The sequence below is a fragment of the Rhea pennata genome, chromosome 26 (assembly GCF_028389875.1).
Source record: "Rhea pennata isolate bPtePen1 chromosome 26, bPtePen1.pri, whole genome shotgun sequence".
NCBI lineage: Eukaryota > Metazoa > Chordata > Aves > Rheiformes > Rheidae > Rhea > Rhea pennata.
Genome location: NC_084688.1, coordinates 3,214,719 through 3,242,529, shown reverse-complemented (window position 1 = coordinate 3,242,529; position 27,811 = coordinate 3,214,719). Strand labels below are relative to the sequence as shown.

Genomic DNA, 27,811 nt, shown 5'->3' with positions numbered 1-27,811 from the left:
TACCCCTGCCCGTCCGGGTACTTATCCCCCCATTACCCTGCCCACGCAGGGTATTGCCCCCCATTACCCCTGCCCACAGGGGTACTTACCCCCCCCGGGTATATCCCCCTCTCACACAGAGTATCTCCCCTCAATCCCTTTTCCCCCGGGGTCTCTCCCCCACCCTCGCCCCTCCTCACGCAGGGTATTTTCCTCCATTACCCCTTCCAGCCAGGGTAGCCCCACCCTGTTCCACCCCTTCCCAGCCAGAGCTTTTTCCTCCATGACCCCTCCCTCCCCAGGGTATTTCCTCCCCCTGTTGCCCCTCCTTGGCACATTTTTCCCCAATAGCATGTCCCACCAGCCCCTGGCCTCCCCCCAGGGACCCTCGTGGCCCTTCGGCCCCTGCTGCGTCCCACCCCACCAAGTCAAGGTCGCGGCTGGCACACGGAGGAGGCGAGAGGTTACAAATCCCGGAGTGGGGCTTTATTGGGCACCAGCGGCAGGGCGCGCGCCCGGCCAGGGGGACGCGCCGCCCCCGGGCCCTAGTACCAACCGCGCTCCGGAGCTCCACACCGAAACGCACATGAGAGACGTGGAATAACTTAACCCCCAGGGCAGCGTCGGCATCTGCAGGGCAGGGCAGAGCCCCGGGGCAGGACAGACGCCCCCAGGGCAGCATCCCCCAGCCCCAGAGTCGCTGCAGGGGCGAAGGCTGCATGGAGGGGGTTTCCCCTCCTGGTCCTCTGCACCCCCCGTGCCAAGGCTGTGCCGTGCCGGCCTCGACGCTGGCCGGGGAGTGGGGAAAGGAATGTGCCGGATCAGGCTCCCGTGCTGCACTGGGGAGGAGGAGGCAGGGGAGGAAGGCTCTGCCCTCCCACTGCACCCTGTCCCCGTGTAACACGCGGCCCCAGCGCAAGCCGAGCAGCGTTGCGCGGTCAGCGTGGAGGGAAGGGGGACACACAGGGGGTCATTCACCTCGCCCCCAGAGAGGCTCGGGGGTACGTGGGGTTTGCAAGCGTGTCCCGGCGTGCAAGGACGTGTCACGGACGCCCGGCAGGGAGGAGTGTCTGCGCGCGGGCAGCCCCAGCAGCGTGCGAGGGGAAGGCACTAGTGAGACCAGCAGCGATCGTGTCGAGGAAGGAGAAGGGGGACGCGTCAGGCTCAGCCTCGCGCCGCAGCAGCCCTCCAGTCGGTAGCGCGAGCGTGCAAGAGGCGGGTCACGCACAAGAGGGCACGGGGAAGCGCACGGGAGGGCACGCGAGCGAGCGCGGGGGACACGGCCATGTCCTCAGGCAACGGGGAGGTGCATACGGGCAGGAAAAGATCCCCTTGTGCAAAGTAAAACCAGTCCTCGTGCTCCCCTTGCACGACGGCTTGGCGGGGGCGTGCGCGGCCCCCGGCCCCGCTGGCGGGGTGAGGGCGAGGGGGTCAGTAGTACTTCTCTGGCTCCTGCCAGCTTGTTACCCAGTGCTTCTTGCGCCAGCGGGGCAGGAGGCCGCCGGGCTGGTAGCGCTGCTCCTGCCGAATCCTCACTGCGTGGTACTTGGGCATGATCCGGTAGTAGCGAGTCCGCTGGAAGAAGTCGCACTGCGGGGGAAGAAGGAAGGAGCAGTTTAACGCACAGACTGGGGAGAGAAGAACCTGGGAAGAGAAACTGGAGCCCAGAGACAGGTTAGGCAGGCGGAGAGTGTAAAGAGAGAGAATCCAGAGCCGGCGAAGGGGACAGGACCCCTCGCCCGCCGAACGGCGCGTGCCTCAGCTTCCTCCCTGCCGCGGGCGCTGCGCACCCGCCTGATGGTTTGCTTGAGTCGTTCACCTATGCTGACAGCCGGCCCGTGGTGACAAACACCCCGAGGAGGCCGTCTCCTGCCTCCGTCCCAGCCGCTCCGGGGCTCTCATGGGGCAGAGGCCAGCAAAGCCCATGGCCTCAAAGACGGAAAGGAAAAACTGTCCTGGAGCAGCTCGAGGGAGATGCACACGGAGACCCTGCACCCCTATGGGGGCCCTATAGGGCCCAGCAGGGGCAGGAAGAGATGGAGCAGCGAAGGGAGAGTGGAGGAAGCTGGAGAGAAGGAAGGTCCCGTTGCAGCTGGCCCAGCGGGACGCAGGGAACGAGGGTTCGGGGCATTACCAAGCGGGTGGAGTGGGCGCTCGGGGGCAACGGTTGCTGCCCCCAGCTAGTAGTCATCTGTCAGCCGCTCCGTTTCAGACGGCTGGATCTTCATCTCCGCCTTCTGGCCCTTGGCTTCGTACATGGCCCGCGTGTTGGCCCGCCGGAAGAAACCGCACTGCGAGGAAGGAGGCGACAGGGGTCAGGGGACACGGAGGACAGAGCCAGGGTGGGAATGCTCCAGCCCAGAAGCGGCAGCACCCAGGAAATGCCTGGGAGACAACGGAATGGGGTGGCTGGGAGCCACCCACCCAGGACAGAGGGAGAGGGGCAGCAGACCAGAAGTTGCACCCTGCCAAGGCCTTGTCCTGGGGACACTGCAGGGTGGGGGGCCTTGCAGATGCTGTGGAGGGACAGCACCTGGCTGATCCCATGTAACCCCTCCTGGCCAGAGAGTGGGGGGATCCCCAAGGGGTCAGGGGCCCTGCACCACTGCAGGGAGGAGTTGGGAGCCCAAGGGAAGGGCAGGATGAGTCCCACGCAGCTGTGAGAGATCTGATGCTGGAGGAGGTGGCGAGGGACAAGGAGGTGCCATCGTCCAGCCCTGCCTCGGCTGGTTCGACTCCCATAATATTTTGCCAGGTCCCCTTACTCTGGAAGGGGTATGGCCTTCGATTTGCTCTTTCTGCTCTTCCTCCTTGGCCACAGAGCAGCAGCAGGCTCATTCTGCCCCAGAGGTGAGTGCATCTCTGCATCCTGTACACAGCCTCCTCCTGGGCCAGCTCCCACCTGCAGGGGCTGCCCGTGGCCATCCAGAGAGGTGACTTCTCATGCCTCTGCGTAGAGCTGTCTGTGAGCATCCCACATTCAGGTGGAGAATCACCAGCCATTGGTGACACAAGCACATCAGGTCTCACAGCAGCTCCTGCACCACTTGCTTGCAGAAGAGGGGGATCCAGACACTTGCCAGGCTGTGAGCAGTGTCGACGAGGTGCTCACCTTCCACAGCAGGACGATGATCAGCCCCAGCAGCAGCAGCCCGGCTGCCACAGACACCAGCACCAACCACAGCGCAATCTCAGCTGGCTGCTCCTCCGTCAGCTCTGAGTCGACATCCACAGAGAACTGAAAAGGCCAAGAAGCAGCTCACTAGGGGAAGGAGGGTTAGGTTGGGGGGCTCCAATAACCCCAGTCCCACTCCATCCCAGTCAGATGCTCTGGAGTGACTCACCCGCACCGTGTGGTTCCTCATGTTGATGGTGGGGACGTGGGTCCGGAGGAACAGTGTCGCTGTGCCATCCACCTTCACCCGGTCAAAATCACTGTACTCCTGGGGGCACACAGGTGATGGAGGGGTCTTGGGACTGCCAGCACCACTGGCACTTAGCTGGTGGCCCCATGAGTCCCGGAGCAGAGGACACCCCATCTCCAGGCAGCTATGCCGACCTCACCCCTTCCAACCCCTGCCACTGGGAACAGGGTGAGGGATGGGTTTTAGTTGCTGAGCTGAGACCTGGCAAACTCCGTGCCCTGTTTCAGCAGTGTCCCTAGCTCCCTGGGAGGGACAGCCCAGCCCTGACCTCAGAGCTGACCCAGCTCTGCCAGCACTCGCTGCCCCCCACCAAAGCTGAACCGCAGGGCCTGGCACTGACCTCGATGAAGGTGCTGTTCCACACGCGGGCGCGGATGCTGAAGGTGGTGGGGTGCTGAGTGTCGTGGACCGGGCACTCGAACCAGATGCAGTGGGCTGTGCCCTTGGAGCAGCTCTGGAAGAGGGAGGGGGCGCTCAGTGGGGTACACACCCCGGAGTCTGCAGAGCGCCTTGCTAGTGCAGTGTGCCACGCACCAAGACTGGACAGGAAGCCTGTGCGTGCAAGTGAGTGTTTCATGGCGTACACACGTGTGCAGCTGTGCCTGGGCGCATGCCGTTGCGCCGTGGGCTGTAAGTGTGCGTGTGGCTATAGCTGCGTACACTCTACAGGTGTAACTACAGCTGGGTGCATTGCAAACGTGTGTACACATATGCAGTTCCGTGTCACTGCATATACATGTCTGTAGCCGTGAAGCTGTAGTACATACCCACGTAACTAGCTGTATACAAGTCACTACGTGCATGCTGCTGCATAAACACGTGCAGCTGTGTGCGCGCAGGTATGCTGCTGCATGGGAGGATGCGTGCAGCCCCACGCGTGACCGCCAACACACCCCGGTAACCGGCCCTAACGGCAGACTGCACTCACACACGGCGGCGTGTGCTGCTGCATGTCGCTCTGCGCACTGCTGTGCGCGTGTCACTGCGTGTGAGCACCCTGCAGGAGACAACTGCCGCCCAGTGGCTGCAGGCAGAAGCGTGAGCCGGGTCCTCAGCCTGCAACTGTGTCCAGAGGCACCTGCATCCCATCCCTGCCCCAGCAGTGCTGGTGGAGGGCACGTAGGTTCCCCAGCCCCTCCATCCCCTAAAGCCAGAGGCCCCCAGGACCATCCCCAGGCCTCGCTCACCAGCACCACCTCCGATTTGGCCTTCTTGGCAGTGGCCAGGGTGATGGGGGGCTCTGCCGGCTGTGATTCCCCCAGTTCACGTCTCTGCCGGAGTGGGACTTTGTCTTCCAGGAGCTGGAGAGGAATGAACCCTGTTAGAGCTTGGGCAACTCTGACCAAACAGGGGTGAACAGAGCTGGAAACACTGAAGCAGGGGCACAGGCATGTCCTGCCATCCTGCAGGCCATGCTCACCGTGGGGAGGGCAGAGCCCGGACACCTGCAAAGCACCAGTGACAAAGACACTCACAGTGAGGTTGAGGGGGTTAATGACTCCCCCAGGGGGCTGGCAGGTCTCATTGCTGTTGACGAGGATCTCTGTGGGGTACAGGAGCCACTTGCCATTGGGGATCTCGTAGGGCCACTCGAATCCAAGCAGGATGGTGCCCAGGGCACCCAGTGACTCCCCCTTGGTGGTCACCTGCAAAGCAGAGCCCAGTGGCACCAGGGAAGGAGCTGTTCCAGCCCCCAGTCCCACCACTCCGACGCTGCCAGGACTGGCTGCCCTGCCGTGCACCGGCCTCACCTGGAAGTCGAAGGCGAGGGCGCTGCCCACGTCCTGCTCTTTCTGCATGGCCGACTCGCCCACCACCGTCCCACTGAAGTGTGACTGGATGTGGGAGGAGGCTCTGGGGACAAGGGGGACATGCACGGTGAAGGGGGGGCAGAGAAGGGAGGGAACACCTCTGGGGCTAGAGACGAGGGCATGGCTGGTCACCACGGCATCTACGTGCCTGATTTGCAGATGCACCAGGCTGTGCTTACTCCAGACACAACCAGATTCAGGCACAGCCAAAGCACAGGGTTTCTGTGGGCACCCACCCTCCACGCAGGGGAAAGAGCAGAGCTGCTGCGGCGGATGCAGAGGCACAGAGGGACACGGCTCATACTCACACTGTCAGCGACGACTGGATGCTATAATCCACCAGCAGCTTGGCCAGCACGGGCTGCAGGTCCTCCTGGGTGCTTTGCCTGCAAGACACCACCCCACGGTCAGCATCTCCCTCCACTGAACAGCATGGGCAGCCTCCTAGCAAAAGTCTTAGGGGTGCCTTGTCTTGCCAGCTCCAGGAGCCCTGCTGGGTTTAGCAGCTCTTTCACTGGTTTTCAATTCTCTTGTGGAGCAGCTGAAGGCTATCGCTACACAGCTACGCTCTATCCCAGAGGCAGTTGCATTTCCACTCACTGAAAGAGGAGCTGGCATTCCTCCAGGCACCTTTTCCCCAGCCCCTGCTTCCAGCCACCCTTGCCTGCCCAGGGACACTCACGTGGATAAGTCCAGCCACACTAAGACCTCTCGTGTGTCCAGTGTGATCCCAATGGCCTCAAAGGTGATGATCAGCTCTGCCTGCAACAGATGGACTTTGGAGTAGCATGGCCGGACTCCCGCCTGCCTACCAAGCCCCAGGCAAGGCTCAGGTGGGCCTCAGCAGAGCACTCACCCTCTGGTTCCTCTTGAAGGGGTTGCCCAGCTCGCACAGCACTGTCTCCGCAAAGGTACAGGCCCCACTCTGGAGAGGGGATGAGTGTGAGGAACAGTCTGGCAGTGCCTGCCCCAGGTCTTTGCCTCCTTCCCAGTTGGAGAACAGGGAGGACATCCCTTACCGGGCGGACAGAGGAGGGCAGCAGGGTTGCAGGCACTGTGATGTTGAGCAGGGCCTCATGGGCATCTTCACCGTTGAAGGCCGTGGTGGGCGTGTTGGTGATGTTCACACTCAGGTACAGCTTCCGCATGTCCCGGCTGTACTGCAGCACTTGGGTCCCGTTCAGCCTGCGCCAAGCAAAGACCACCCTCGCTCAGCACAGGGGTGCCCAAGTGGTGCCACCCACCTCAGCATGAATCCACCCCAGCGAGATGGAGATGCTGGAGCACACCAGGATGGGGACACCGTGGCTGAGGGCGACCGAGGCTTGGCAGGGGATGGCACAATGGACAGGAGAGGTGGACAGAGACCTGGCGCTGCCCATTCTCACCTAGGCAGGGGCTGGTTCTGGTCAGTTACGAAGCTGCTCTGAAGTTGGAGGTTGCTGTAGCACTTGTTGTCCATTCCACACTCCTTCTGGAACTCAATCTGAGGGACAGGGATGTCCCTATGTCAATGCCTGCCCTGAGCCTTCTCCAACCCCAAAGCATAGAGCCAGGCCCAGAGGGGCATTCACAGCCCAGCCCTTGGGGCTGTGCCTGCTCCATTCACACATGGGGACACTGAGGCATTGGCACAGCCTGGAGGGACCCGTGCCCCCAACCGGCCTGTTTGCCTGCTCCCCACAGCACCTTAGTCTCATTCTCGTGGGACTGGTCCTCGTTGAGGACGGGGAAGGCATTGAGGGAGTGGAGGCCCAGCTGGAAGGTCCTAGGCCTCTCCACCAGCGAGTAGTTCATGGAGAGCATGATGGGGTGTAGCTTGTCCCGGATGTTCTCCTGTGGGATGGAGGAAATCACAGCAAAGCATTGATTCTCTCCCTGTCCCTCCTCCAGCTCCAGCCACAGCAAAGCAGCCCCCAGCCACATCTAGAGGCATCAGTTCCTGCTCCACACCTCTGCCTACGAGACCCATCAAACTCATTGCAGCTGTAGCCTGAATTCAGATCCCCTTTTCTGCTGGAAAATGCCTTCTCCTCTCTGTTCCCAGGAGCCTCTGCACCTCACCATCCCCATTCTATCTTCCAATATGTAGTTCCACTGATCCAGTTTCATGAGCAGAAGAACTTGTAGTGCACAGACGCATGCATCCAGACGCGTGTGCATGCACTCACACCCACTCACCACCAGCAGGAGCTCCTTGGTTTCACAGCGGGTGTCAGGCATACGGAAGATGCCACGGTAGGTGGCAGAATGTGTCCCCAAAAACTTCACCCTGGGTGGGTGACGGTCCTTGTCAGCCTCCAACGTGTACTCCAGGTCTGCAGGGGGGGAAAGCAGTGCCACGGGGGTCACACAACTGCGTGTCCCCCTGCACACACGTACACGTGAACACAATCACCTGTGTGCACACATATCCCCTACACACATGCGCGTACACATCCCCACACCCACAGCTCATATCCTCCCCCATACATGTGCGCACACATACACTGCCTGCACACAAGCGTGTTCCCCAGTGCAGCCCTTCTGCTCCCACACTTGCACAAATGCCTGGGTATATCCCCCCACACTCAGACCCATTTCTGTGTGCACATGCGTAACGTGCTCCCCCGTGCACTCACTGATCCTCTCCTTGTACTTTGGGTCACCGGCGCTCTGGTTGTAGGAGAAGCAGACGGTCACCTTGATACTGGGAGGGGAAACGGGGCTGTGAGCAGAGCCGCCTGCAGCACCCCGCAGCCCACGCCTCTGCGGTGCAGCACCATGACTGGGACCAGTCACAGCGAGGGGGCCTTACCAGGAGTCAGGGGTGCACCGGGCAGGGTCCACCTTGCTGGGGTTCACCGTCAATGTCTTGTTCAGGATGTTGATCACAGGACGAGCTCTGGGCAGCAAGACAGGGCTTGGCTAAGCCTCCAAATGGGACTAGGTTCCCTCTTGGCATACGTGTGCCCACCTCACGGCAGGAGCAGGGTGCTCGAAAAGCAGGGACAGTCCCCAGAGCCAGGGAGGTGGCAGTGCCAGGACAGAGGGCTGCAAGATGCCCACTGATCCCTGCTTCCTTACCTGAGCAGGGCAATCCTCTCTGCCAAGCTGCCCACCAGGAGGTCGGGGTAGGAGTTACTGTCCACATCCAACCCCCCACTAAGCGAGTACCCAAAGGTTCGCATGCTGGCGGGACCCAGATCTGAGCCGCTGATCACCTGGAGAGCACGGCAGAATGGAGTGTCACCTGCCGCTCAGCACCACCCCATCAGCCCCACGGATCTGGAGATGCCCCTACATCCCACCCCTGCGCTGCAGGATGCTCAGAGGCTGTCCAGCCCCCACCTTGCTGCTGAGGGAGCCCCCCTGCCCCATGGAGTGTTACCTGCCGCGGTTTGTCCAGCAATCCTTCTGCACTGCTATGGTAGATGTAGACCTTGCCAGGTCCCTCGAAAGGAGCCCCCACAGCAATATCTTTAGCGAAGAGAGAAAGGTCAGTCCTATGGGGACAGGGAGGGGGCTGCCCCACAGTACCTCTGGTGCTTCCTCAATGTCTCCTCGATTCTCCCACCCCATTCTCACCCACGCCTTCTCTTCCTTGAACACCCCCCATCAAGATGCTCCCTGTCCCTTCCTGTGCACCCCAAACCCTCCCCAGAGATCTCCATCTCCCCAGAGCTCATTATACTCCCCAAGTGGGATCCCCTCAATCCCCAAATATCCTCCCTGCACCCCTAGAGGCAGCCCCACTTCACCCCAGCCCCACCATGCCACGCACCCTGGGGTCCCCCTGTGATGGGGTTCCCCAGCCCCTTACCCTGGAAGCCGTCCTGGTTGATGTCCCCAATGCTGGCCACGGCGAAGCCAAAGGCGGAGTAGCTGGGGCCGGTGAGCACCAAGCTGGGCTCAGGCCGGAAGCCCCCCACCTCGTTCATGTACACGTACACGGCACCCCCCACCTCCTGCTTCCGCTTGAAGTAGTAGGGGGCTCCCACCACCAGGTCCTGCCACCTGCGGGGCCAAGGGACAGGTCAGGGCTGAGGGGCTATGACACAGGCCAGCCGTGTGGGCAGACCCCTCTTCACAACATCCCACCCTGACAAACCCAAGTGTCCCCCAGTAAAAGGGGGGAGACCTCCCTGGAAGAGGTGGCGATACCCAAAAGCTACAGGAAGACACACTCCCCTTAAAGAGCAGTGAGACCCTCGAAACGAGCCAAAAGCTCCCACAAAGATGATGGAGACCCACTCCATGCTGCGACCCACAGAGACCCCTTTGAGCCAGGGGATGCTTCAGGAGAGGCCACCATCCCCCAGAGCAGGGGAACCCAGCTCTGCTGAACTCACCCATCGTTGTTGAGGTCTGCCAGGGCCACGGCGCTGCCGAAGTAGGAGCCAACTTGGTGGCCGCGGAGCAGCAAGCTCTTCTCCAGGGTGTACTGGGGGCTGTGGCTCAGCAGGTACACGGCGCCCGTGTGCTGGTACCGGGGAGCGCCCGACACCACCGTCACCGCGTCCTGCTGCAGCACAGCGCTGCCCATCTCCGTTGTGTACCCTGCGGCCAAATCCTGCGGTTGAGCCAGGGGCCAGTGACGGGACCCCCGCCAGGGCCTGGCCACCCCAGGGAGTCCCCCGACACCCCCAAACCTCACGCTCCTCTCCAAGTTCTCCCTAAGCCTGCATCCCTCAAACCTCCTCCAGATCCAAATCCCCCCAGAGCTGCCAAGGAACTGGGGGGAAGCCCAGTGCCCTGTTCCTAACCTATGTAGGTGTTGCCGTTCTGCTCGTTGGGATAGGAGAAGTCGTGCAGGTCCCACATCTCCCGCTGCAGCATGTAGTTGGTACCTGCAATAGCAGGGCAGGTATCAGCCCCTTGCTGCCAGCCTGCTGCCACCCACTGTCCAGACTGCTCCTGTGTGCGAGCGCACACACAGGTGTACGTGCTCTGAGGCATGCAGGCACACTCACCCACTGCCGCGGCACAGACGCATGGGCACGCAGACAAGCATGCACACACACGCAGGCACACACACGTGCACACAGGCACACTCAGGCACGCATTCTCCCCAGGTGCGGCAGCACACAAGCCCAAACGTGCGCGTGCGCACACTCAGCCACGCACAGAAGTGCATGCACGTGCACGTGGCGCACACAAGCACGAAGGCATACACACACCCCGCTCGAAGGCCCACGAGCATGCGCGCGCACACCAGCACGCACCTCACGCCACTCAAGCGGATGCCCCGCGGGGGCACAGCTGCCCAGGCAGGCAGGCTGCCCCGGCGAAGGGGGCTCTCTGCCCTGTCTCTGCCCAGGCAGGGGCCGTGCCCACGCACCTTGCCAGTTGTAGGCGCCAGGTGCCCCAAAGTAGATGATGTTGGCAGTGAAGCCTGCGCTGGTGCCCATCTGGCACATGCCCGTCTCCTCAGCATCCGTGTTGGAGTTGCACATCTCGTTGTGGTAGGTTTGCCACTCATCGCTGATGTTGAGGCGCAGGTCGTTGCCCCGCACGTAGCACTTGCCCACCATGCGCCGCTGGTCCTCGCTGCCCGACCACAGCACCTTCGTGTAGCGGTGAGCACAGGCCTGCCGGCACAGCCGAGCACCCAGCCTCAGCGCACGGGGCACGAGCAAACTGAGGGGCTACAGCCTCCTCCATCCCAGTGCCACCACTGCAGGACCGGCTCTCTCTGCCCACATGTTGCCTCTGCCCTGATCTGGGCATCAGGCCGTACATACCAATACTGCCCTGCCACTAATGGTCTATACGCTGCAGGACAGCAGCCCATATACCCCAGACACTGCCCTCTACCCTGGCATTGGTCCGCGTGCCCCTGTACACACTACCACAACAGTGGTCTGTACACCGCCACAGGTCCCTTTCCAAGGGGACAGAGAAAGAGAGAGGTGACACGCAGCTGCCGGCACAGCTGCGAGGGCCGACACAGGGTGTGCAAAGGTACGCGTGCACTCACCAGCACCCTCCCAGCTGGCTGCCGCTGGCTGGCCACCGTCACTCCCAGCCACATGTCCTCGATGATGTATTTGTCTGGCTCACCTAAGCCGGGGAGACACGGTGTGAGAGTCGGGAACACGGCACAACGAGAGCTCCCAGCCCAGGGGACGCCGCACTTAAAAGCGCAGAGAAACCCCCGTTTCACTCGGGGCCCCAGTGGGGCTTTTCTCAGGCAGCCCTTGCCCTCTCTGCAGTGGGCATAGACAGAGGAATGGGGGGCCTGGCTGGAGGATGGGAACAAGGGAGAAGGAGAGTGTTGGGTTGGGGGTACTGGGGTGCTGCAGGGTGCTTGGGGCACTCACGTACTCTTCAACTCAATATCAAGCCTCTGGCAGTCGCTTTTGGAGGCGGTGAGGGGGCAAGAGTAGACGGCACCCGTCCGTGTGCTGTTCTCCACGTCCACATCTTGGGGTGCCCCGACCAGCAGCCTGGGGAGAGCAGAGGGGAGCGGGGCACGCGATGGGAGGCAGCGATCAGCACGTGCCTCCCTAGCCTTCACCCCAGCCCAAAGCCCTCCACCTTGCTCAGCAGTGCAGAAACCAAGCAGACTACCGTGGGAGAGAGCGAGGCTGGCAGTTACGCGAAGGGGACGGGAGTAGGACAGGGGCCCCCGCTAGCACGAGCGCCCTGCGTGCTCCTGCGGCCCGGGATCTCCCGTCCTCCGTGATGCAGGCATGGGAAGGCTGAGCGCGAGCTGGCCTCCCTCCACATCCCAGCCGAGGGGAACCTGAGCCAAGTCCCACGCCGTGCTGGGAAACGGGCCCTCCCCAGGGAGCTGAATCAGCCACGAGACAACACTTCCCCGGAGCGCGTCGTGCCAGGCCTCCCCGAGGCCCTGACCTGCTCCCCACGGCAGGGAGACAGCGCTGCCCTGGCTCCATCTCCCTCTTCCCCCAGGTCTGAAACAGTAGCAGGAACCGGGGCTGCCTGGGGACCCTGCACCGACGCGAGTGCGGACACGTGCAGGGCTCAATTCACCGCTGGCAGCAGCCGGCCTCTCTCCTTCTCCCCAGCAGCAGCTCGCATGTCAGGGTGCACCAGCACGGTGGGGAGCTGCCTCAAAGGGCTACGGCAGCCAGGAAAAGGCTCCCCCTCCGGCTAGCGGGACGGATTGACGGACACACTCTTCGCCGGCTCCATTCCCGCCCTGAGCTCACTGCAAAGCCACTCAATCCCAGCGCGCACGGGGGTGTGGGAACGGCAGGCTTGGATCGTGCCTGCGAACCGTGCCTTGCACGCACCCATTTCCCAGCTCAGGCAGCGCTCAGCAACGCCAGGCTCTGGCTTCAGGATGCTTTGCAAGGCAGGGGAAGCGAAACACAGAGCGATTCGGCACGACTCGGTCGTCGTCAGCACCAGGAAGAAGACGCCAGGGCCCCACGCGTGTGTAAACAGCCAGAGCCCTTCCCCGCCAACCTTTGAGCCGCCGGCAGGGCCCAGGCCTCGGCGCAGCACAGCTGCACCGTGTCCGCAGCCGGCCGACAGGCTCGCTGCCTCTCGCGGCCGTGCCAGCGCGCGGCTCGCGGAGGAATGCTGCGATAAACACACGCAGCCGGATGCAACACCAGCAAGGGGAGGGAGAGACCCCGGGGTTGGGGTGGGGGGTGGGGGAAACGAGCAGAGAGGCAGAATTGGCGAGATCCGGTGCCGGGCAGGGAGGGAAGCTTTGGGAAGGAAGGTGCGGCAGAGCGGAGCACGGATTAGCTGCCGGAGGTGCACGGCTGTGCAGGCACGCACACGTGCTTTCCTCTTTCCTGCAGGAATCCAGGCTTGTCTCATCCCGTCCGCCCGGCAAGGCGGCGCAGGGGGTCCCGCGGGGGGGGGGGGGGTTCCTGGGGTGACTCAGGTCCCCGCTGAGTCACAGCAGAGCCACGCAGGGGGGAAGCGAGCCAGCAGCTCCGGACGGGCACAGGTGCCCAGGAGGGAGCGCGGCTCCAGGCGAGCGCCGTCGGCCTGGCTCCACGGGTATTTATACCCAGAGGTACTTTAACAGGACGCTGAAGAGTAAAAGAGACCCCAGCACCCGCCCGCGGCAGCTCCTCCCGGCTGATCGCGGCGGCGACGTGCAAGCAGGGACCGGCGCTGCTGCTGGCCCGGCCGGAGGGGAACTGCCCCCCTCTGCCCCAAGGGGTTTGCAGCCCCCCCGCCCGTGCAGGATCGAGGCCCCGGCAGCACCCGAGCCCTCGGGCAGCAGCAGGACGGGGCACCCGCAGCCCTGCCACGGGGCTCGAGGACGGCAGCCGGACGCGGCGTGCCTCCGAGGGCTCCGGAAAGGCCAACCTTTCCGCCGGGAAGTCCTTCAGGGCCCTGAAGACAATGGCGAGGAGGCGGCACAGCAGCGTCGTGCCAGCACAGGAAGAGCTTTCCCGAACACGCCGAGGGCGGAAGCAGGCTGCCAGGCGGAGCCGCAGCGCCCGGGGGGCTGCCGCAGCCCCGAGCACCTATCGGAGAGCGCTCAGGTAGCGAGCAGGTCCGTTCTCAGCGCAGTCCATCTCCCCGTTGCTTCTCAGTCCCAAAGCACCAGCTAAGATACACAACAAAGGCAAGATCACTTCGTCGTCCTCATCCCTCTCCAGGGGGGGAAAAAAAAAAAAAAAAATCAAGGCGGGTGTTCGTGCCGACTTCCCCGCAGTGCCACGGGGAAGAGCACGGCCGGGGGACAGGAGACCGCTTTGGTCGGGCAGGGCTGAACAACGCAGGGCCGGGCACGTCCCGGCAGCGCCGTGACTCAAAGCACAGGCGCAGGAGGAATGCAGGGCCCCAGGCAGCCCCCGCCCCAGCACGCTGGGCCCCCCCCTTCCCCCAATGCCCAGCCGGCACCGGGCACTGCCAGCGGCTTCGCTCTGGCTGAGTCAGCGAGATGCTGGAGCAGGGCCGGACCGAATTATCTGGCGTCAGAAGAGCCCCCAGCGGAGTGGGAGGAGATGCTGGACGAGATGGCCTGGGGCTCGGCTCCCCCGCCTCGGCACGGCTGAGCCGCGGCAGGACGGGGGGGCCAGAGGCGCCCGCCGCTCCCGGGAAAAGGGGGGGACCTACTGGCCACGAAGGCAAACGGCACACAGAGAAGGGAGGCCGTTTTCTCCTGACTTTTTCCCCAGTCTGCGATGCTCCACACGAAAGGAATGTGCCTCCCTAATTCCTCCCCCAACATACCTCCGTGGGGAGAGGAGGGAGATGTGGGGGGACAACAGGGCGCTATTGTCCCCCCTTACCTCAAGGGGAAGTGACTCAGTGCAGCTGCCCTGTGACTCAGGACCGCAGCGAGAACCCAGGAGTCAGGGAGGCTCCTGCCCTACCCTCGGGGGCAGCGCTTCCCCGAGGCCCACGTGCCCCGGGCCGTTCAGCCCGGGATCCTGCCCCAGAGCCCCATCGTAGCTGAGAAAAGCTGCGGGGACGTGCCAGGCAGGACGAAAAAATGCCGGACCCCTTCCTGCTGGGCTCCCGCCTTGCAACGCGCCACAAGCAGCGCCCGGCAGGGACAGCACATCCCAGACACTACAGAAACTCAGCTGGGGCCGGTGGACACTCGAATGGCCCCAGTGGGAGCCCTCGAAGTGCCCCCACACTGGCTGAACCTCCCCAGGGCACAGACAGCCCCGCCAGGGCACTGCACAGCCCCTTGCACCCCGCAGGGCTGGGACTCCTGCTGCCAGGACATACCCTCCGGCTCCCTGGGCTAGACGGGTGGTCCTGGCTCTGCCGGGGACAAGGCCAGATCCCGGCTCCAAGCGGAGCCGTTCCTCCTCCATGGTCACTCCTCCATGGCCAAGCTCAGCAGGTCCTCCAGGAGGGGGGCAGGGAGCCAACCCAAACCGGGGCAGCTCGACAGTCTCACTGCCTCTAGCCAAGACTTCCCGGCAAGCCAGCCCACCCGCACACTTAGGGCTCTGGATGGAGCAGGGGTGCTGGGGGCGGGGGGGGGGACATTTAACAGATTTGGGGGGACCCTTGGGATGCTGGGGGCTCCAGGGCAGAGGGGAACATGCACACCTGTGCCCTGCCCATGCGTGGCCCAACCTGCCCCACAAGAGAGCCCAGCTACCTTTGAGACCTAGCATGGTAGGAGGAAAAAAAATAAATAAAAATAGCTGGGACGCCTGGGTTCCCATCTCAGGGAGGGCAGAACCGGTTGTGGTGTTGGTCCCAGGCCAGTGGCACTGGGGGAGGGGGGGGCACCAGTCCTGAGCTCAGGACTCCAGGCCAGGGCCGCGGAGGAGGAGCCAAGGCTCAGCCGAGACCTCGTGCTCCAAGAGTAGCGTCCTTTCCAAAGGATGGAGCAAACTCCGGGATGGTCAAACAGCAGCAGGAGGGGGAGGAAGGGAAGGGAGGGAGGGAAGGAGGCAAGAATGCAAAAGGCTCTGCCCTGTCCTAATCCACCCTGGTAAGGCGGGAGGGAGGACGGGGCTGCAGGGCCTCCCTGCAGGCACGGGCCAAGGCGAGGAGGGGAGGGTAGACAGCTCCCGCCTGGCCTCAGCATCACGGCACTAACTGGCCCCAAAACGCAGCACCCAGCCCAAACTGGGGAGCAAAGGGGGATTCAGCCCGGGCTGCAAGAGGGGCCGAGGCAGTTGGAGCAATCATGAACCTAATGCGACCAAATACCGCGGGCTCGTAACAGTTCAACCCCTTTGCTCCCCCGAAGGGCTCTGCACGAAAAAGCGTAGGGGTTTGGTGTGGGCCAGCCCAGGGCTCTGCAGGCTGCACATCCCCCCAGAGCGATACACGGGCCCCCAGCCCCACTCCTGACAGCGCCCGCCCCACCTCCCCCCGGGCCGGGCCTCAGAAACGGCCCCCCTCACCTCGCGGAGGCCACGGACACGAGCCGGGCAAGAACGAGCTCCACGGCGGCTCCCAGCACGTCCGACAAATCCCCTCCCTAAGCACCCCCCCCCCCCCCGAGGGCTGCCAGGGAGCTCCGGAGCCCTCCTGGCTCCGTGGAGATGCCCAGCCGAGCGCGCAGCGGCAGGGCTGGCCCCGGCAAGGGAGGATGACGAAGGCCGCGGGGTGAGGCCGCCTGGCCGGGGCTCCAGCACGGCAGCTGTGTCTGCTGCTCCGCGGCCCGCCAGGGCAAGCGAAGCACCTCATCCATCCCCGGACACTCGCCGGGTGCCAAACGCAGAGAGGCGCAAGGGGAAGAGCACGAAGGCACGTGCGAGAGGGATCAGGCTCCAGCTTCTGCACAGCGTCCTCTGCTTTCCTGTGACAGCCGGACATCGAGAAACCCGGGGTGGGGGTGGCTGACCACGAGTCCAATCCCTGCTCCCAGGCAGACTTGGGCCTGGAGTGGGTCACTGGGACCCTCGCTGGGGCTTCCCACCCAAACATCACCCCACGGTGGCACTGGGTGATGGGTCCAGCCCAGGGTGCAGACCTCAGCTCTGCAATCTGGCTGTGCCTGGTGCTGGGGTAGAGCCCCCCTCAATCCCTCATCACCCCCAAAAGGCAAATGCACCAACGGGCATGCCCGGCATAGCCCACAGCTCGCCCGAGGCTCGTTGCTTGGGGCCAGCCTGTAACCATCCGCCGCCTCCCCGACTCCTGCACGTTTGCCTCCAAGGTGGTTACACCAGGGCTGAAACGTTTCCGATGGGGGGGGGGAAGGGAACCTTCTACGATCCATCCTCAAAGATAGCCCCCAGGAGCCCTGAGCAGACAAATCTGCTGATGCGCACGCCGGAAAGGAAGTGGGCGAGGGAGAGAAATGCCTCTTCGAAGCATCCCTGGGCCGAGACCAACAGCGAGAGACGGATCAATCCGTGGGCGCCGTCACCGCTGCCAAGCAGCCGTTCCCTGCCTGCCAAGGAGACGCAGCCTTGAAGCACCCCAGCAGTTTTCGACAGGCCCTGGCCAAGGAGGGGGGAGTTTGGCCACGCCAGTTCTGGCAATCAGCAGAAAAACATGCAAGCGCGTTTCCTGAATTAGCAGAAGTCCCCAAAGGGAGGCAGGGGGGAGGACAAGCAGGGAATTAACCCATCTCTGCTACCAGCTGCGCTCTCCCCATTCCCAACCAGCCAGCCGGGAGCTGCCGTCTCCAGCTTGCCACTTCTCAGGTCCTCAGAAGCCACAAAGGCCCCAAGCGCCAGGGCAGAGCCTCTCGTCCCCCACAGCCAAGGAAGAGAGAAGAGAAATTGAGGCAGCGAGTGGGCTGTGGAGGTGGATGCTGTCTCCTTCCCTAGGCCTCAGTGCTCCCTTCCCCTCCTGGACTGTGCGCACCGGACCTGCGGCCTCCCTGGCCCCACGTTGTTCAGAAATGCCCAAGTCTGGCACAAGTTGGGTTTCCCCAGCGCCCTGCTGCCATGCTCAGCCTCGTGCAGCATTGTCAGGTCCCGGCAACCTAATCCTTCGCTTGAGCTGCTCAAACGCTTCCCCCCCAAGCTGCTCGGCTGGAGCCTCTAAGAACGGGAGCGGCTACTGCCAGCACAGGCAGGCGAAGGAGCTGGCGTCAGGGCTTCCTGCAATCTTTCGGCGAGTCAGATAACGCCTGCCACATCCACTTAGCCTTCACCTGGCCAGGGGAGGAGCAAGCAAACAAACCTTTGCATGGACAGGGCTCCAGGACACCAAACGCTCGGACTCCAGCGTCACGCTGGCCTCCAAGCGCTCGCTGGCCCTGCGCCAGCCCTCCGGCGGGCGGCGAGCGGAGGGTCGGGAAGTAGCTGGTTTAGTCCTGCTGGGAGGTAGGAAACGCCAGCTGTGCGCGAGGGGATCTCCACCAGCTCCGGAGATCTCTCTCGTCCCCGAGCGGACCGCAGCCACGCTGAATCACCGGGACCCTCTGTCAGTTATGACAGCTCAGCCTAGGAAAGAGGACTGGCACGGAGCATCCCGGTCCCAGCCCAGCACCCACAACCGGGGAGCCCCCCGCCCCGACAGGGCCGGTTGGCCCTTCCTCTGCAGCGATCCGGAGCCGTGCGCGGGGCGCACAAAAAGCACCGTGAGCGGCAGAGACAACGGCGGCAGGAAACGGCCCTTTCCGGTCCCCACCCAGGCGGCGGCGGGTGGCACCTGCGAGGGCTCGCGCAGGGCGCGGCGCCCTTTGGAGCTGCGCTCAGAGCCGAGCCGGGCCAGGAGCGAGCAAAGGGCGTGGGGAACAGGCCTCCATCCTCCTGCTCCAGGGCTCCAGCGAGGCTCTTTGCACTGGATTTAACACCCGGCTGATGATGGAGCAGAGGCTGAGCCCACCGGGGCTGAGGGAGGGGAGCAAACTCCCGCCTCGGTGCAGCACGCTGGCTCCTCACCGCCTCCGCTCGCATGCCTGGGCCGCGGGCACCTCGGGGAGGAAGCTGAGGGCTAACCCTCACTTGCCACAGTCTGGCTGCAAAACGACGGCGCAGAGGAGGTTGGGGAGCTGCTGACAAACCTGCTCAGGTCCCACCTCACCGCATCCACCAGGAATGGGGCAGAAAGGCTGGATACAGTCATTCCCAAAGCCCCAGTTGGGGACAATGAGCATCCTCCATTGATGGGGTAAACCCTGGACCTCTTCTGGACTAATACAGCAGAGCTCTGCCCTGCTCCCAGCCCCTGGACAGCTATGGGGACACAGAGGTGGCAGAGCTGGGGTGGGCCATGTGCAACCATGAGCCAGTCTGGCTGTTCCCCCAGATCTGCATTTCTGAGCTGTCCCACGCGGTAGCCCAGAGGCCTCCAGATCAGTCCCAGTGAGCCCAGCAGAGAGCACAAGGCCAGGAAGGGGAATGTGCCCCCCACCCCCACCCCTTACCCCGGCGAGCTCACAGGAAGGGAGGTGGGTTGTTGGGACACCAAGTCTGGTATCGAGTTCCTGCAACTTTCACAAGAGGCAAGTTCTTCCCCAAATCTGTCCACAGCAAGCGTGCAAGGCCTCAGCGAGGCAGGAGCTGCCCACGCTCACCTCTGCCTCTTCCCGCCTGCGCGGAGCACAGAGAGAACCAAGGCACAGCTGACCCACAGAGCCAGCCTCTGCCAGATCCGCTGTCCACGTGCTTAGGGCTCGGTGAGGAAGCAGGAGGGCTCAGAAAGGACCTCTGTCCACCCCTGTGGGACCAGGCCCAGGAGGGACCCCAAGGGAAGGGGAGTGCAAAGCCTCCGGAGGTTTCACTGTCCAAAGTCTTTCCCTAGGAGATGGCGAAGCCTCTGCAGCATCATGCTCAGACATGCATGGGCCACATGGCCTGCAAAGGGGGATCGCAAACCCCCGCCTGGGCCAGGGCCCCCAAACTGCCCCAGAGACAGAGTGACAGCCATGCCAACGTCCCCAAGAGCCGGCCAGCCCTAGCACCCAGCCAGGAACCCAACCTCGATCTCCCTTGCCTCGCTGCTGGCTGCTCCAACACCTCCGGAGCAGAGAAGCTGGCCATGGACGAGAGCCAGCGGGTCGCTGCAGCAAGGCGAGGTCCCCGGGACGCGCAGCCTGCTCCTCACCCCCCGCAGCTGTTCTGCGGGGAACCCTTTCACTCCCTCCTCAGCGGCAGCACAAAACATCCCACGGCGGGGTGAGCGTCCAAAATGCATCTCTGGAATGCGGAGCACATGCCTCCGTCCTGCAGCTGCCACGGGTCCGTCCTGCTACGGGCACACGGTGCCGGGCAAGACGGAAAAGACGGAGCCATCCCAGCCCAGCCTCCACGGGGCCCCTGCAGCCTCACATTTAGGCTCACAGAGGGAGTTGCACGGGAGAGTGAGCCAGCAAAAAAACTGTGCCCCGAAGCCAGAGAAAAACCCAACCCAACCTGCGTGCTGCGCTGGCTCAAACACACAACTCAAACCTCCTGCCAGGGCGCTAGATGCAAAGGGAGTTGGGCACGCTGGCTGCAGGGGGATTGGGAAGGACACGGACAGAGATCGTGGTGGGTTAACAAGGAGAATGCGGTAGCTGAAAAGGGCTTTTGTTGGTGCTTAACTCAGCAGCAGGAATTACAGTTCAACAGGTTTCCTCAACAAAACGCGCGGCTGCTAGATAGGAAAGCAGCCTCACGAGCAGGCTGCAAAAGCGGCAGAGGGGGCAGGAGAGACTGGGCTTTATGATCGCCCCAGAAAAAGTTAAGACCAGGCGGCGCTGCGAGCGCGCAGGCAGGTACAGCCCTGAGCCGCCCACGGCATATCGGACGATCCCAGCGCTGCTGCGGCCGCTCCCAGGCTCCGTGCCGGCGGGCGCCGTCAGAGCGTGCCTCTGCCCGGCACGCCGGACGTGCCCTGCGGCAGCAGGCTCCTGCGCCCGGATGCTGTGCAGGACGCCCGTGCCTGGCGCTCAGCGCCAGAGGCCCTCCCGCCTGGTGAACAGGGGTGGGATGCGGGAGGAAACCTGGGGGTCAGGATGGGACCCCCCCCCCCAATAAAAAAAAAGAAGAAGAAAGGAAACCAACACACGCACATCCCGGGCAGAGGGCACAGCCCGGAGCCGTGAGGAGGGGATAACTACTCAGGAGGCTATTTCAGAGCACACATCTGCCCTCACCGCGGGGCACGGAGCCCCAGGACCGTCTCCTCGTGCAAGGCCTCCTGCTGCCTCCGCACCTCGACCCCAGGACACCCCCTCACCGCAACCCCCCCCCCATGCACGGAGACCCCAAGACACCCCTCCTCACCTCATCCCCCCCCCAAACACCCCCACTCCAGCAGCTAAACGCCAGGAGACCCCCTTTCCCCCCCAATGCATCCCTGTCCAGCACCCAGAGCCCCGGGACCCCTCCCCACCCAGCCCCTGAAGGCCGGGAAACTCCCTGCTCCCACCCCAACGCCCCCCCCAACACCCAGAGTGCCCCCCACCGCGGGCACCTCCCCCCGAGCCCCCGCACACCCGGGACCCCCCTGCCCGGCCACCCCTACACCCCCAGGACCCCGCTTCCCGAGCCCCCCCACCCCCCGTGCCCCCGGGGCGGGCCGGCCCGCCCGCGGCCCCCGCACTCACAGGTACCGCTCCCGCCGCTCCGTCTGGCGGTGCAGCGCCACGGAGAAGCCGAAGAAGCCGCGGCGGGTCGCGCCCTCCTTGAGCACGGGGAAGGCGGTGTCGAGGTTGAAGGCGGCGGCGGCGCGGAGCAGCGCGCCCAGCGCCAGCAGCAGCAGCAGCCGCCGGCGCCGCGCCATGACCCCCGGCGGCTCCCGTACCCCGCCGTGCCGGCACCCGTACCGTGCCCCACCGGAGCCGGTGCGGCGCGCGGGGCGGGGCAGGGCGGGGCCGGGCGGGCTCCGCCTCCTTAAAGGGGCCGGGCCGCACCGGCACCTGCGGCGGGCGGCGCGCGGGCGGGCGCCGCTCCGCCCCCTCCCCCTCCGCCGGGCAAAGGTCAGCGCGTGTGCAAGGCGCGCGCGCGCGTGTGCAAGGCGCGCGCAACGCAATGCTTGTGCACGCGGGGGTGCACGCGCACGGGCGCTCGTGCACCGCGTGCACACGCGTGTGCACGGGGGAGCTCACAGCCGTGCGCGCAGGAGCGTGCGCCTGCAGGGCTGTACGCGCGCGGGCACGCCGGCGCGCACGAGCACGCGCGCACCGGTGTGCTTGCACACGGGGCCGCTTGCACAGGGCCGTGCACACACGCGCTGCCGCGCAGCTCCCTGCTGCAGGCTGGCGCGTGCAGAAGCGCCCGCACGAGGCCGTTGGTGTGCACCGGCACCCGCCCGCACGTGCAAGCGCCGGCGCACAAACGCGTGCGCACGTGCACGCGCGCCGCGGCGCTGGGCGCGCCCGTGGCCCTGCGTTCGCCGGGCTGCCGCGGCGGGTGCAGGCCTGTGCCAGCGCGCGTGCACGCGCGCGTGGGTTTGTGCACGCCTGCGTGGGTGCCCAAGCGCACGCGCTGGGCTGTATCCGTGCACGGAAACAGGACCCGTGGGACCGGCCCCCCCGGGATGAGCCCCTCCGGGGTGGGACCCCCGTGGGTGGGACCCCTGCTCCGGGGTCTGGCGGGGGGCAGGCGGAGCAGTGGCCGCGGTGGCCCCTGGGGACCCGCCGGGCGCCACGAGCCGGCTCCCCGCCGCCGGCGCCCGCGGCACCCCGGCAGCGCGGGGCGGGGGCGCCCCGGGGGTCCCTCTCCCCCTGACCGGCCCCTGCCGCCCTCCCGGTGCCGCTGCGGCGCCTCTCGCAACCCGTCCAGCCGGTCGGGCCAGGAATCGGCGCCAGCCCCGGCGAGCGGGAGGGGTCCGGCAGCGGAGCGGCCGCGGCGCCGGGTGCCTCGCTGCCCGCCCCGGGGCCGGCGGGAGCCGGGGCGCCGGGCGGCCGCTTGCCGGGCAGCCTGCCCGAACGCTTTTCCCGGGCGCAGAAACCCGCTCCGTCCTGGCATCCCGTCCCGCTCCGGGATACAAACCGCGAGGCCGGGGGCCGCGGCGCCCGCTCTGACGTGGGGCATCGCCGCCCCCCTCCCCTCCCCTCGCCGCTGCTCCCCCCCCCCCCCCGCACCAATTTCGGGCCCCTGTCCCGCCGCGAGAAGCGGCTCGAGGGCCGGCGCCGGCGTGCCGGGACAGGGAGCCGCGGGCAGGTCGGGTCCTGCCGCGCAGCCGGCTGCAGGGCCGCGCTTCCCGCCCCGGCGGGGCTCGGCCGCCGCCGGGGGGGCCCTTCCCCCGGCGCCGCCGGGGAAACCGAGGCAGGGAGGCAGCGGGGCGCCGCCGCTCGGCTCCCAGCTCCCGCGAGCCCCCCGGCTTTGCTCCGCGGGGAGCGGAGAGCAAGCAAATCCGCTGGGCGGGCGGCGTCTCCCTCCCTCTCTCCCGCGCCCGGGAATGCCAGGAATGTGCGGGATCCAGTGGCGCCCAGCCTGGCACCCCTGCCCCCCCCCTGCTGCCAGTACCGGCTCCCCACTATGGCAGGACCCTGCCCCTGCCCTCTGCGGGGGGGAAGGTGCCACTGGCTGCACCGTTCCCGCGCCCCGGAGAGCAGGGTGCTCGGGAGCTGGTGGCACCCCAGTGTCGCTGGCTCCCTTGGGTTGGTGACGGGCAACGTCTGCCAGGACCCGGGGGGTGCTCAGGGGCTGTGGCAGGGGCAGCATTGACGCAGCTGGGAGGGGGTGAGCTAGGGGGTGGCCGGGCAACTGCTCCGTCTCGAGCCGCCCTGGGGCCACGTCGCAGGGCTTGTTTGCTCTGGAGGAGGCCAAATTCCAGCGTAAGGAATTGCTTAAAACCGCCCGAGTCCTTCGCGCGGGGGCTGTTTGCTCAGGCACGGCGGCGGGGAAGAACGAGCCTCCTCACAGCAAGCTCCGAAGCCGGCAGCGAAGCCGGGGCCAGGGCCACGCGGCCGCGCTCTGCCAGGGCGCCCGCGCACGCGGCTGGGCCCAGGGACGTGGCACCGAGCCCCGGGCAGCGCCGTGCTGCCGCCACGTCCCTGCCGCAACGGCCGGGTCCGCGAGAATGCCGGGGCGCGAGCTGGAGACCGGCACGGCAAGGAAACGTGCCGGCGGCGCACGTAGCGTCCGGCGGTCCCCGGGCCGTGGCTAAGGTCAGCGGGAGCTGCTGCGGCGTCCCCACCCAAGCCAGGAAACCCGTCCCTCGGGCGGGAACAGGGTGGGCAGCGTCCCCCCGCGTGGCAGGGGCTGCAGGATGTCCTGCTCGCCGCTCCGCGCTGGCGTCACCTCGCCGCTTATGCCCGGGGCCGCGCACCGGCGCTGGGAAGCCTTCGCCCCGGGGGCCGATCGCAGACAATGTCACTGGAAAGAGTGACGGTGCCGGAGCTGTGCTGTCACCGTTGCAAGGGGGACAGTCCCAAGGACAGCCCCGCTGGCAGCCACCCAGCGTGGACGTCAGCCTCTGGCACAGGGCCCTGCTGGATGCAGCCACAGCCGGCCGGGATCCCCAGCTCCAGCCCTGGTCCCCAGCCCTGGTCCCCAGCCCTGGTCTCCAGCCCTGGTCCCCAGCCCTGGTCTCCAGCCCTGGTCTCCAGCCGTGGTCCCCAGCCCTGGTCTCCAGCCCTGGTTCCCAGCCCGGGTCTCCAGCCCTGGTCCCCAGCCCTGGTCTCCAGCCCGGGTCTGCAGCCCCAGTCCTCAGCCCCATCCCAGGCCCCAGTCCCCATATCTGGTTCCCAGCCCTGGTCCCCATACTCATCCCCAGTCCCCAGGCCTGGTCCCCAGTCCCCAGCCCTGGTCCCCATACTCATCCCCAGTCCCCAGGCCTGGTCCCCAGTCCCCAGCCCCAGCCCTGCTGCCTGGCCCTGGGTTTCCTGGCGTGGGTGGCTCCCACCCAGGCTCTCCCCAGCCACATAGCCTTGGGGTCCCTCGATCACAGCTCGGAGCATCCCAAATAACGCCAGGGAGAGGCACAGCCCGCTGGAGGGGGTTTCATGCCCCAAAAGGCTTTGGGACCCTCTTGGAGGGACGGTGCTGAGCACCCATCCTGCCTCCTGGGAGGCATCGCGGAGGGCAGGCTCGGCGCAAGGCGCTTCCTCACCGGAGCCGCAGGAAGAGCCGTCTCCCAGGGGACGGGGCTATTTTCTCACAGCCCTCTCCGCACGGGGACGGAAATCCAGCGGATAGGCAGCCCGGCCAGCCGGACACGCTCTTCCTTGTACGGCTAAAAAAGCCCTGCAGCTCCTCGGCCCCGGAGCGGCGCCAAGGGGAGGAGGACGGAAGAGGATGCCTGGGCGATTTGCATCCCCACGGCTTTACCGGGAATGAGGGACTGGCTTCGAGCCGCACTCGGCACCGATTTCCGAGACGAAGGGGGTGCTCGCGGCTCCCAGCACGTCCCCAGTACCAGTGTGCTCCCACCCACCGAGCCCCTTCCAGCCCCTCTTTTGGCCAAATCACGGCTCCTCCTTGGCTGCCCCATGGCTGGGGTTGCCACCCCGCACCCCAGCGGGGCCAAGCCAGGCAGCCCGCAGAGCGGGGGCCAAACCGTCCCATCCAGCCAGAGGGAACGGGTTGTTTGAGCCGTTTTGGGGTGTTTTATGCAGACATGACTGTTGTCCTAACCCTCTTTCCTCCCCCGTCTCTCCAGCCCTTCTGGGTGCTTGGTGCAGGGTGCAGCAGCCCCCAAGAGCGGCACGGGGTGTTCCTGGGGGCTGTCTGCACCGAACAGAGTGTTAGCGCCCAAAGGAGGCTGTTAGTGCTCAAGGAAGAGTATTTGCACCCAAAGGAGGAGCGTAAGCACCCAAGGAAGGGATGTTGCCAGCTGAGAGGGAGTGTCTGCACTCCCACAAAGAGAGGTTTCTGCACCCAAGGAAGGACCAAAGGAGGAGTGCTAGCACCCAGGGAGAGGGTGTCTGCACCCAAGGTGGGGTATTAACACCCAAGGAGGGACTTAGCACCCAAATGGGAGTGTCGGCACCCAAAAGGCCACTAGATGGAGCCGTCTGCTAAAGGATGCTGGGGGGGGGGGGGGTCAGTGTGGGCCAGTCCGCCAAGGCCCCCCCCCCCCAGTATTCCCCCAGCAGTGACCGAACTGAGGAGATGGGGAAGTCCGGGGGGCTGCAGAGTCCGGGGTGCTTCCAGCTGGGCACCTGGGGGATCCTCTCAACGTGGTGGGGGGCACAGGGAGACCCGGGGGTGGGGGGTGGCCCTGGGCCCAGCTCTGCCAGGGCTGCCCTGTGCCTATGGATGTCTCCCACCATCCACCTGGCAGCCCGCAGGGTGGGGGAAGGTCCAGCCCCGAAGGCAGCCCAGCGCGAGGATGTCTCCAACCCCCTCATCCAAGTTCAGGGGATCCAAACTGGGATCCCTCCAGCCCCCTTGTGTGTCCGTGAGCTCCTGGGTTGGGGGCTCCAGCAAAAGCCAGCCTGGCCAAGGAACCTTCGGGAGCCAGAGGCATCAGTGCCTCCCAGTCCCAAACTGGTTCAGGACTGAACAGACCTGCTCCCTGTTTGCACTTTGCTTCTGAGCTGAATTCACCTTGCTCCATGTGCAGGTCTTGAACTGGCTTTTCCTGCTGGGGAAACCATGTAACAGAAGAAATCAGCCCTGGTGACAGTCCGGCTGGAGGGATGGCCAGACTGGGAACCTCAGGATCTCCCAGCAGCACCTCCAGGACCTTGGGAAACCTCCCCGGGGAGGCCCTTGCAGAGCCCTGCACATGCTAAGCAGGACAGATGGCAGGGCTGGGCTTGCCCCAGACATTTTCCTGTCCCCTCAATTAATTCCTAAATCTCAAATTACATTACCTGTGCAAGAAAACAAGCCTATGTCTCAAGGTATCCTTTGGGTCATGCTTTTACCTCCTGCCACGTCCTGGCTGCTTCCATGTGATTTTATTTTATTTTGTTTTATTTTAATTTGTTTTATTTTAATTTGTTTTATTTTAATTTATGATTTTATTTCTCAACATAGCTGTACAACCTATGTTTTTACGTTCCTCCGGCCGGGCGGCGCCACCGGGGCTCGAACTCGCGGCCCCGCGGCCGTGGCGGCGGCGGCGGCGGCGGCGCAGTGCCCCGCGGCGGCCGTCGGGTGGCGCCGTTGCACCGCGCGGCCCCGGAGCGCGGCGGAGCGCGGCGGCCCGTGGGGGGGGGGGGGGGGGGGGGGGGGCAGATAGTTTCGCTTAGCAAAGCACAAGCCCGGGCCAGGCCTGAGCACCCTCCGCCCCCCCCGACATCCCTAGTTGCCCCCCTGGACTCCCCCAGCCTCTCCCGGGGAAAGGAGTTGCCCTCAGGGGCAGAGACCCCCCACCAAAATACAAGCCCCCCCCCCCAAATCTCCCCTCTGTGCTGGGCGGGGGGGGGCTGATAGGAGCATCCCGGCGAGCGGCTGGGGATGGCAGGACCTGGCGTGGGGCCCTCGGGTGGGCGATGCCGCCAGGGGCTTGTAGCGCTGCGGGGGGGGGGGGGGCAGGCCCAGGGGCTGTGACTGGGGAGGAGGGGCAGGATCCCCCCCAAAACAGCGCTGGAGTCAACACAGGCCAGAGACCCCGCAGCACAGGAGAGGGGGGTGGAGAGTGCCAAGTTTGGGGGTAACCTGAAGGCCCCTCCACCCCATGGAGCTGGGGGGGGGGGGGTCTGCCCTGTGAAGCAACACTGGGGATGGGGACGCGGGCAGGCATCCTACTGGGAGACACTGGTGACTGCTGGGAGCTGGGGGCAGGGCTCGCTCTAAGACATACCCCTGCTGCCGCCCAGCCCACCCCGCTCCCTATCCCCAGCTCTCCCTGGCAAAGACCACTTCGACCCCCAAGACCCCCCCCCAGCTCCACCAATCCCCGAAATGCCCGGCTGCCCCGGGGGGCCCTGCCAGCCGGCCCCCTGCCACCCCTGCGCCTGCAGATGGGAGGCTCCGATCTTTATTTATTCCTGTTCCCTCTTTCACCCACTCTTTGTTGTTTCTTGAGCGAGGGAAGAGAGGGAAAAAAAAAAAAAAAAAAGAGCGAGAGAGAGAGAGAGAGAGAGAGAGAGAGAGAGAAAAAAAGCAGGAGGCAGGAGCCTGTTTTGCCTCCCAGGCAATATTTCTGGAGCCAATAGGAATGCGCACCCACCCTGCCCTGCTCCATAATTAAAGGCTTTAAGCAGGCGGCCGGGGCTGGAGGTTTGGGCACAGGCGCTTGGTTGCTCCTCGGGAGAGGCCGGGCGGGCGGAGGAGCCGCTGGGAGCCGGCCTGGGACACGCCGGGGCTGACGCGGGGGCAGCCGGAGCGGCGAGGCCGGGGAGGGGGTGGTGGTGGTGGTGGTGGCGGTGCTGGTGGTCCCCAGGCGGGCTGGCAGCCCCCACCCCCCCGCTCC

The 27,811-nt window shown here is 65.2% G+C and overlaps 1 protein-coding gene across 2 annotated transcripts; it reads right to left on the bottom strand.

Moving 5' to 3' along the window:
* Positions 1-443: 443 nt before the first annotated feature.
* ITGA3 (integrin subunit alpha 3) lies at positions 444-21,323 on the bottom strand. Of its 2 annotated transcripts, XM_062595818.1 has the most exons (26): positions 21,105-21,323; positions 11,522-11,643; positions 11,175-11,257; positions 10,536-10,785; positions 9,961-10,044; positions 9,547-9,754; positions 9,018-9,211; positions 8,586-8,674; positions 8,282-8,418; positions 8,013-8,099; positions 7,837-7,904; positions 7,397-7,533; positions 6,905-7,051; positions 6,604-6,701; positions 6,235-6,400; positions 6,072-6,140; positions 5,898-5,977; positions 5,524-5,601; positions 5,156-5,258; positions 4,880-5,050; positions 4,592-4,705; positions 3,745-3,858; positions 3,324-3,422; positions 3,092-3,217; positions 2,114-2,270; positions 1,479-1,569 (listed from the first exon to the last, which is right to left on the bottom strand). In XM_062595818.1, exons 1-25 carry the CDS (start codon positions 21,278-21,280, stop codon positions 2,160-2,162), a joined length of 3,111 nt encoding a protein of 1,036 aa, XP_062451802.1. In that variant the 5' UTR covers positions 21,281-21,323; the 3' UTR covers positions 1,479-1,569; positions 2,114-2,159. The 2 variants fall into 2 exon arrangements, with proteins under 2 accessions (XP_062451801.1, XP_062451802.1); XM_062595817.1 differs by lacking the exon at positions 2,114-2,270 and having other exon boundaries at positions 444-1,569.
* Positions 21,324-27,811: the final 6,488 nt, after the last annotated feature.

What these genes read in the sequence shown, in the direction of transcription:
- ITGA3 (XM_062595817.1), bottom strand. Translation starts at nt 21,280, where the DNA reads ATGGCGCGGCGCCGGCGGCTGCTGCTGCTGCTGGCGCTGGGCGCGCTG. An exon ending in GAACGGCAACACCTACATAG is followed by an intron (nt 9,755 to 9,960) that starts GTTAGGAACAGG and finishes ATTTGGCCGCAG; the next exon opens with GGTACACAACGGAGATGGGC. An exon ending in CCCTCGCCTTCGACTTCCAG is followed by an intron (nt 5,051 to 5,155) that starts GTGAGGCCGGTG and finishes TCTGCTTTGCAG; the next exon opens with GTGACCACCAAGGGGGAGTC.